The sequence below is a fragment of the Medicago truncatula genome, chromosome 1, assembly GCF_003473485.1.
Source record: "Medicago truncatula cultivar Jemalong A17 chromosome 1, MtrunA17r5.0-ANR, whole genome shotgun sequence".
NCBI lineage: Eukaryota > Viridiplantae > Streptophyta > Magnoliopsida > Fabales > Fabaceae > Medicago > Medicago truncatula.
Window position 1 is genome coordinate 24,638,850 of NC_053042.1, and position 9,323 is coordinate 24,648,172.

General features: G+C 34.2%; 2 protein-coding genes across 5 annotated transcripts; both read left to right on the plus strand.

Moving 5' to 3' along the window:
* Positions 1 to 2,914: 2,914 nt before the first annotated feature.
* LOC120578173 (transmembrane 9 superfamily member 8-like) lies at positions 2,915 to 3,859 on the plus strand. Its single transcript, XM_039830486.1, has 3 exons — positions 2,915 to 3,036; positions 3,540 to 3,649; positions 3,748 to 3,859. The coding sequence occupies exons 1-3, from the start codon at positions 2,998 to 3,000 to the stop codon at positions 3,857 to 3,859; spliced, it is 261 nt and encodes an 86-aa protein (XP_039686420.1). The 5' UTR covers positions 2,915 to 2,997.
* A 989-nt stretch (positions 3,860 to 4,848) lies between these two features.
* LOC25480731 (zinc finger A20 and AN1 domain-containing stress-associated protein 8) lies at positions 4,849 to 7,016 on the plus strand. 4 transcript variants are annotated; one of them, XM_024774408.2, is made up of 3 exons: positions 4,871 to 5,002; positions 5,506 to 5,673; positions 6,241 to 7,016. In XM_024774408.2, the coding sequence occupies exon 3, from the start codon at positions 6,255 to 6,257 to the stop codon at positions 6,762 to 6,764; it is 510 nt and encodes a 169-aa protein (XP_024630176.1). In that variant the 5' UTR covers positions 4,871 to 5,002; positions 5,506 to 5,673; positions 6,241 to 6,254; the 3' UTR covers positions 6,765 to 7,016. The 4 variants fall into 4 exon arrangements, with proteins under 4 accessions (XP_024630174.1, XP_024630176.1, XP_024630175.1 ...); XM_024774407.2 differs by having other exon boundaries at positions 5,506 to 5,539; XM_024774406.2 differs by lacking the exon at positions 5,506 to 5,673 and having other exon boundaries at positions 4,849 to 5,002.
* Positions 7,017 to 9,323: the final 2,307 nt, after the last annotated feature.

Sequence of the window (9,323 nt, forward strand, 5' to 3'; positions counted from 1 at the left end):
CTTCTCCACCAACAATATTCATTGATTCTACATTGTTGTCAGATGTGTGTGAAAACATCTACAAGGAACTGACTACTCTGATCAAGGATAGAGAAGAACTGATTCATAAGGACAATTATGAACATCAATGGAATAGGCTGAAGGAAAGAGTAGGCTTTGTCATGTCTGCTCTAAAGAAGACCTGTGTTGAAGCTCAAGATGAAGCTCAACTAAAATTCCAGAACTGGCTCAAAGGGATTGACCAGGATCTAAAGAAGGTTAAAGTTTTAAGAACTTGGGTGCAATCTCCTCCATGTCTAAGAGGAAGAAATCCAATTGTTTTCATACCAGCAGGAGTGCATCTAAGAGAATTGGATCTAACCTTTCTATAGAAGATACTTCTCAAGTCCGCTTCCACTGAATTGGAACTTTTGCAAAGGAATGCATAACTTGAAAGGGATAACAAGCAACTGAGAAAGGAAGTGTTAGATCAGAAGCTACTCTTGCTGAAGTATCAGATGTCAACAGATGCTAAGTTAGAAGAAGCAAGGGTCAGAGAAGAAAATCTGCTGAAGATTAATGAAGATTTCAGACAAGAAATAAATAGAAGGGCAGAAAGACAAGAAAAGATGATGCAACAAATGATGGAGATGATCCAAAAACAAGCTCAACCTTAGTTGCACACCTATTTTAAGCTTGTTTAGACTTATCTCTTAAAGTTGTTTTTGTACTTTTCATTTTTTTTTTTTTTTACTCTGAATGCTTATGAACTTCTTAATTTGCTCTGATATTTATACATGTCTACTACTTCTGAAGTAATTTATTCACTCTGATATTTACACTTGTTCTATATTGCTTCTGAATGTAGTTAATTACAGAATTTCTCACTTATTTTCTCATCTCTTTCTTTTTGTCTTTATTTTATCCATTTTGTTGATGACAAAAGGGGGAGTAGATGCATAGTATTTATAGGCTCAGAGCCCCATTAATTTAATTCTAATCAAGTTAAATTAATAGGACCTTCTTCTGAACTCTTAGTCTGTTTAATGTGAGATTATTCTGAGTGTTATTTCGAATTTAATGATGAATTTAATTAACATGGATAGAACTCAGAGGGAGCTTACAAACCTCACCTTAAAAGTACTATTGGACTCAAGGGGAGCTTACAAACTCATACCCTAATAGTCAACATGTTAATTAGATTAACAATAATTGAACATTTTAAATGCTATTGTTTGTCATCATCAAAAAAGGGGAGATTGTTGAAACAAAATGTGTTTAGCAATAATAATCCTTAAGAGTTTTGATGATAACAAAGTATTAAAAATTGTCAATTGGATATGCTAATATTTGTTCAAGTGTACATGACTATAGACAAAAATTTGACATCTTAAATTGGTCTTGGAAGAACAAATAAATAGCAAGTACATCAACAAAAAGGGAAGCTTAAAGCGTCTGAAGAAAACTGATCCTGAAGTCTGAAGTGCTCCTGAAGACAAAGTGATCCTGAAGTGATGACGTCATCAGAAGCAAGTTCATCAGAAGCTGTGAATCACCAGAAGCTTCAATTCATCAGGAGATACAACTTAAAGCTTCAAAAGCTGTTTCAAGGATTCAAACTCGTCTAAGATTGCAGAAGACTACAAAAGTATAGCAACGTCTATTTTGAAAGGCATTGGATGCTTATCCTTCAAAGAGCGTTGACATAGTACGTTTGTATGAAGTGTACAACCACTATCTCCACTACTCTGTTTTTGTCTCTGCTACAAGACAAGAAAAACAGCTCTGCCTGCAACAATGTTTCTTCACATTGGAAACGCATTTGAATTTGATCCATCATAGGACAATAACCATATCAGGCAAAGGATCATTGGTGATTGATCAAAAGCTTCAAACGACTCTATTTTGAATGTGCTGGCAATTCAACGTCTCTTTCACACCTCTATATAAAGAAGTGAAGACTCAGAGCTTCATAAGAACAATACGACGCATTAGCTAAGCCAAAACTCTGTTGAAATTGTACTGCACTTCAAAGTTCACTTAGAATTTCTTAACAAAGCTTAAACCTTAGGAATTCTAAAGTCTTTAGAGTCTTTATCTGATTTGTATTGTGAACACCACTGATTATATATCAAGTGTTCAACTTCAAACAATTTTCTTTGTAATTCTGTTTGAATTGAGAAGTCTGTTGCAGTTGTGCTTGAGCAATAGAAGTCTCTTGATTGTGTTCAGGAGCATAGGAAGTCTCTTGCAGCTGTGCTTGAGCAACTTGAAGTCTCTTACTAAGTTTAGTAGTGAGCATTTGTAATCAGATATTACATAGTGAACTCTCCTTGGAAGTGCAAGGGGGACATGAGAGACTTCCGATTTGTGGAAGGAACCTGTATAAATTGCTTGTGTCTTTCTTCTCTCTCTCTGTTTTATCCGCTGCAATTTGTTCTGAACATCTCTTCAGAAGTAGAACTCTATCTACTTCTGAACTGCATTTTCAGTTAGGAGAAAAAGAAGCAAAAACAAACATAATTCAACCCTCCTTCTTGTGTTTTTCTCACCTTCACAATGTTTTCTCAAGAGGGAGTTTGAAGTACAGGGGAGTAACACTGCACAGATGTGGCCGTTGGGAAGCTCGAATGGGTCAATTCCTTGGTAAAAACTAAGAACCTATTTTTAATTTAACTTTAGTTATTTACTATGATCACATGAGATATTATGAATTTAAAATCCTAAGGCCTCCAACAAAAGTGAATGAGTTTCAGCTTAATTCTCGACACACTTTTAGGCTCTTTATCGTGTTATGAGAAACATGTATAAGATAGTAGTATCATACATGTTTTTGAGAATTGAGAAAGAATTGGCAAAGGTGTTTTGGTTTGGTTATAGAGATTGTGATGCTTTCTTGCAGGTATATATATATCTTGGGTTATTCGACAGTAGAAGCTGCAAGGTCCTAAGCACTAATGAATTATTACATTCTACCTGCACTGAATTTATTACACTTGATTATCAAGCTCATTTGCAATGCATCCAACATGTATCTCCCTTTTGATTTTCCAATTGGTAAGTAAAATTATCATTGTACAGAATAGAAAGTACAATGCCTAAAAATTGTAGCATGGACCTTTCCTTAGCAAGTTCAAATATGTTTTGATAAAAAGGAAGCAATCAGATATTTTGAAAATGTGATCACAATCGTGGATTTAGAAGAGTATAAATCAATGCGATTGCTGAGCTTGAATAAGGATTTGTCACTGTCAATCCTTCATAAATTTTGTTTTTTGATACACTAAAAAACCAAAAGCAATTTATGAATTATATCGGAGCCTGTGACTGTTAATTTTTGTGTAGTGTAGAGGAGCTCAAGTTATTGAGTATGATCATGATGATGTTAATTAACAAATATGAGGATTTGTATTATTCAGCCTATGTATATTTGTTTAGATTACATAATATTTGCACTATTTGGCTGTGTTCCGTAAATGATGTCGTCATCCTTGCTTGCTTCTTGCAACTTGTGTTTTGGTTTTCAACTGATGATTTACTCTACTTTGACATATTTGCAGTTCAAAATGTGGGAATCACAAATGTGCAATGTTGTGTGTAACGTTAAACTTGATGCCAAAACTGCAAAAGCATTCAAAAAGAAGATTGATGATGAGTATCGGGTGAACATGTACGGCATGCCAGTAAATTGTCTTATATTTCCATGCCTGTTTTCTGCCACTATCTTGATATTGAGGATCTTACAATGCCTCTACCTTCTATGTGCAGGATTCTAGATAACCTTCCTTTGGTTGTTCCCATAAAGCGTGTGGATCAGGATTCTACTGTTTATCAGCTTGGTTTCCATGTTGGACTCAAAGGACAATACCCGTGTTTGTAAAAAATACCTGTACCCGAATCCGTACCCTCTTGGGCAACATCTTTAGTGCCCTTCCCCATATCTTATGGATACTTAAGTGTCCATACCCGCACCCATTACCCGCATTTTAACCATGAAAAGACAATTAAAAACGTCACAATTGAAATAAAATTATGATCCAAAAAATTTTAAATCAACTAATAAAATAGTATGAATTGTAGTATTTAACCAAATAAAAAAACATCTAAAATATCCCTAGAAAGAAAGATAAAATAGACACTTTACATCAATTATACGTTAAAAAGTTGCGGTTGCATATTAAAGTCATAATAAATTGTTACTAAAGTTTTAATTAAGTTGCATTAAGTTGTTTTAGGGTTAGACTTAAATAGTTAAATAAATTAATTAATTGTACACAAAAAATAAATAAATTATTTATCATATTATATAAATACATACATGCGGGACTGGATAGTACAGTGCCCATACCCATTAAAATTTGTGGATAATTATCCATACCCAAGTCCAGATCCATGAAATCGGGATTTTACCTTATCCATAACAGGTATTTTTTGCAGGTGTCCATCGAGTTTGGGTTCAATTGTCATCCCTAGATTGAAATGACTTATACACATATTTGTTTTGAATTGTATAAAATGGAAAACATGAGAGAGCCTTGGTGGATAGGAAAAGAGTAAAAATAGCGTGAAAAAAATTTGTGTTTTATTTATTTTTTGTCAGATTATCTAGTGACTAAAATTCATCTTATAAGATAAATAAGTGAGGTCCCGACCCCGGCATATAATAATGCATTATCCTAACAAATAAACTAAGTTGTCTCAATACATATATCATTTCATTTTTTCCATCACTCTATAAAATAATAAAACTCAAATTATTAGTGTAGGTTTTTTTGAACGGGATTTTGCGTAACTTACTGCGCACTGCAAAGTGTTTCTTCTAGTTCCTTCCATTTTCTATTATAAAATTAAAAAGGTCACTATTATTTCAGCCTCTATTATTTATTTATTTATTTCCTTATCTCCATTTTTTCTTTTCTCCCCTTTTCTGTATATTTCTCAAATCCCCATTTCATTCTTTCAGTAAATTAATTACCTGATCACTATCAGCACCGGTGAAACTGTAATCAACAACACAGCCCAGGTCACAAAAACATTCATTCATGTTATCTTTTTCCTTAAAAACATGTTTTATATGTTCAATTTTAATTCCTTTGTGTTTTTTTTTAATTGGGTTATCGATTCTAGATTATGGGTTTGTTAAAAGTTTGCTTTTTTTTTTTTTGTCAAAAAAAGTTTTTTTTTTTTTTTTCCTGGGTAGGTGGGTTATGGGTTTTCGGTGTTTTACTGATGGGGTTGTTGGGTTTGGTTTGGTTTGGTTTGCATGATTGAACTGAGAGTATGAATTGAATTTTATGATATGATTGTTAGTTAATGGTTTGGTTGGAACTTGGATGTTGATATTGATTAGAAAGGGTTCTAGGTGTTTATTCTTTGTTTTTAGTTTTGAAAATTTTATGAAAACAGAAAATTCTATGCCAACAATTGTAAGGTGTTTGAATAGTGATCATAAATGGAGAATGAATATTGTTAATTGCTTTTGGCATGAATCATTGACAATCTGACATGATGTTTATGTTATTGTAGTAATCAGTGGCGGATCCACGACCCTGGCATAGAGGTTAAAACTTTCGAGTTCTTGAGTTTTGTTTGGTTTAGTGGTGGAAAAAAAATTCAGGGTTCAAAATGAAAAATATATAGGGGTATATTTGCATTTTTTTTAGTTTAGGGGTTCAGTTGAAACCCCGCAAAAGGGTAAGCTCCGCCACTGGTAGTAATCCTTGTATTTATTTGGTATTTGGCTGCTTGTTGTCTTGGAACAAGCAAGCTGAAGGCGTGTCAAAGTGTCTGATATGTGGTAGTTTGTGTGTCACTGACATGTGTGGTTACATTCGATGACTTCAATTTTTTCAAACTATTACAATACAGTGTCTGTTTGTTAGTGTAGATGTGTCCTGTGTCTGTGTTTGTGTTGGAACTTCCTGGTGTCATGGCCAATGTTTTGAAAACTGAATCAAATATTGAACCGGCGATAGCTCTGGGTAATGGTTTAAACTGCTTTAAACCATTCGAACTGGGGTGAAGCCGCTGTTGAACTGCTCAAATAACCAAATCATAGAGAGTGACGATTCAACTGGTTGGATTGTCCGGTTTGGATTTTAAGACATTGGTCATGGCACATGCAAGTACAATTTTTCGGTATGAATGAATCATTGACTTTGTTGGTTTTCGATTTGCTTGTAGTTATTTGTCTTTTGTAAAGAAATATGTTCTGTGTTTGTATTTTCCAGTGAGGGTGAGCTGTTCTATTTATGCTTGCAGGTGATCATAAAATAATGGATTCTCATGACGAAACAGGATGCCAGACTCCAGAACTGCCCATACTTTGTGTTAATAATTGCGGTTTCTTTGGGAGGGCTGCTACCATGAATATGTGTTCCAAATGTTACAAAGACACGCAGTTGATGCAGGAACAGGAAAAACTAGCGGCAGCATCAGTTGAAAACTTGGTGAGTGGCGGTTCTATGAAACAGGTTGTGACTGATGGTGCTGTTAATGTACAAATTGAGAATGTGGAGGTCAAGACGGTCAGCGCTGAGATTTCTGGAGATTCATCTTCTAGTGAGAATTTGGAGACAAAAGTCAAGACAGGTCCAAGCAGATGTGCTACTTGCCGGAAGCGTGTTGGATTAACAGGTTTCACCTGCAAATGTGGAAACCTTTTTTGTGCAATGCACCGCTATTCTGACAAGCATGATTGCCCGTTTGATTACCAATCTGTTGGCCGGGATGCTATTGCTAAATCCAACCCTGTAATTAAGGCCGACAAGCTCGACAAATTCTAGGGATGCACTCGACTGATAAAATGTCTTGATAGAAGGCACATGCTTAGAGAAAACCTGCATTGTTGCATTAGGAGGTTTTGTGCTGGTTTGATGGAATTCTTTGGATTATTTATTGGTTGCTCTGCATATTTTTCTTTACTCATTCCATAATGGCATTGGCTGCTTAGTTTGTGTGCTTTATTTATGATAATGCTCATTGAACTTTTGTTAATACTGAATAGAACTTGAAGAAATATCCTTAACAGGGGTGAAATATTGCTCAACATATAGAAACACAGATATGCTGGAACCAGTGTTGTCATGTGCGGATTGCAGAAGAAAGTAGTTTGTTCTTAATTCCACTATGTTACAATGCTACAGCGCTGTAACAACGGCTATTTTGAAACTCTTTGTACTAGATATCAGTCGGTAGAATAATAGTGATTTGTTCAATTACCGCAATGCTACAGCGCTGCTATTTGACAACACTTGCTGGAACAAAAGAAGAAATAAGACTTATGAATATTGCTAATTCACTCTAAAATTGTTATCCTCTGTCAACTGTTCCCCCTCGCCTCCATATTCATGTTTCATTTTTCCTCACCCATCATTGTTCACACATAATCTAATAAGATAGGTTTCACCTGCAACTGTATCCTTCTGGCTGCGGTTATGGTGCATAAGGAAATCCTTATGCACCCTGCATAAATCCAGAAATGGTTTCCGTGAGTTGTACTCCAAAACCATTAGATGTACTTAATGGTTTCCAGCACTCTGCATAAATTCCAGCCCAATTATGCCAAAATTATTTTGCTGTGGAAATGGTTTCTGTGAGTTGTACTCCAAAACACCATTTATCGATTTATGCAGGGTGCATAAGGATTTCCTTATGCACCATAATCGCACCCTATCCTTCTTAGTTCTGGCCACATTCTTATTTCTCTCCAAAATATGTATTATTTTCCTGCTGCCAACACAGTCCAGATCACTCTTTTTCACTTCTGTTGTATTGTTGCTTTCATGTTAAAGGTCTATCAAATGTTTATTATGCTCTTCATGCATAAACTTAATGTGTAATCTGAATCTGTAATCTTAAAATTAAGTAACGATGCATTCACTAATAATGGATTTGTCTGCTATACAACACCTTTGTTCACCTAATTTTACTACTCATGACACTGTGTGCCGCACTGCATCTAAATTATCATGTTCATTCTTTTTCTTTGTTTCGATTGTGACTTTTCCTTGGCTTGTAGTGAGTTCTCCTCTATGGTAGCTTTTTATATTAATGTCAAATTTGAGTACTCAAACTATGCCAAACTTTGCAGATGGTTTTTTTTCATACTAATTCAGTGGTTGCTCTCATAACGTATCCTTCTAGGTTCATACCCTACACTCCAACGTTAGAAACTATAACTTAGACTATTATTATTTGAGTAAATAAGCCCTGAAATTGTAAGTTTCGTCAATTACCCCTGACGTTAACAATTTACCCCCTCCATTAAATTCTTCTGTTAGTCAACATGACGTTTTGTAAATACACCCCTAAATTTTTGCACTTATCTGCACAATGCCCTTCGAACTTGAAAATTTATATATTTTTTTTCTTATCTTTAACTCAAACTTGAAGAAATAAAAATCACCAACATCAATGAAACAACAAAATCTAATTTATAATCACCAACATCCATAATGTTTAAGGAAACACATAAATTTACTTGAATGGTGTGGGAATACTAGGAATTAGATTAGATGTTGATGCCTTGAGTCTAATGACAAAGTGTTAATGTAGAACATGTCTGCCTATTCTAGCTTTTGTTCATAAGATACAACAAATATCTGACCAAATCCTTGTATATCATTTGATGTTTGCCAAAATTTATTCTTCTTCTCTTCCATTGGAAGGTTAAAGAATTGCTCAACCAATCTTCATATTTTCAACCAATGAAGTGTTGACTCCATGGTTAATCAACTGCAATTAATTTTCAAATTATCTTTTTGTTAAAGGCAAATTATTTGCCAAATTATCTTGTTATGTACAAACTAGTTACAAACCCGTGCTTCGCACGGGTTGAATAACGTATCTTGTAAAAAATTTGTTCAAAAAAAAAAAGTGCAAATTAATGAATATTGCACAAACTCAGATATTCTAAATAAACCACTTTTACTGTATTTTAAAAATAAAATAAAAACTTTGTTTTTTTTAGGGATTAAAATAGAAAAATCTTTGTTATAAAGGAGAAATGAGCAAATTAAGGGAAATAGCTGCATTTTCTTAAGAAATTGTTGTCGTTCATAAATGACAATCTAATGAAGAACCACAATGATTTTTTGAAAAAAATTACATCTATAAGAACATTATAATCGGAGAAAACACGTAAATAAATTAAAGCACATAACTATACAATATAAAACGCCAGTTTTGAACTTTCCATCTTGAATTTCCTTAAATAACTTAAAGTGAAATTCATGAGTAACAATGTCAGTTAACTTGTCATACTTCTACACCTTTGTACCAGAAGCAAAAACAACCTTAATGTCCAATCCAAGAATCCACACATAAAAATAGAAATACAAAAA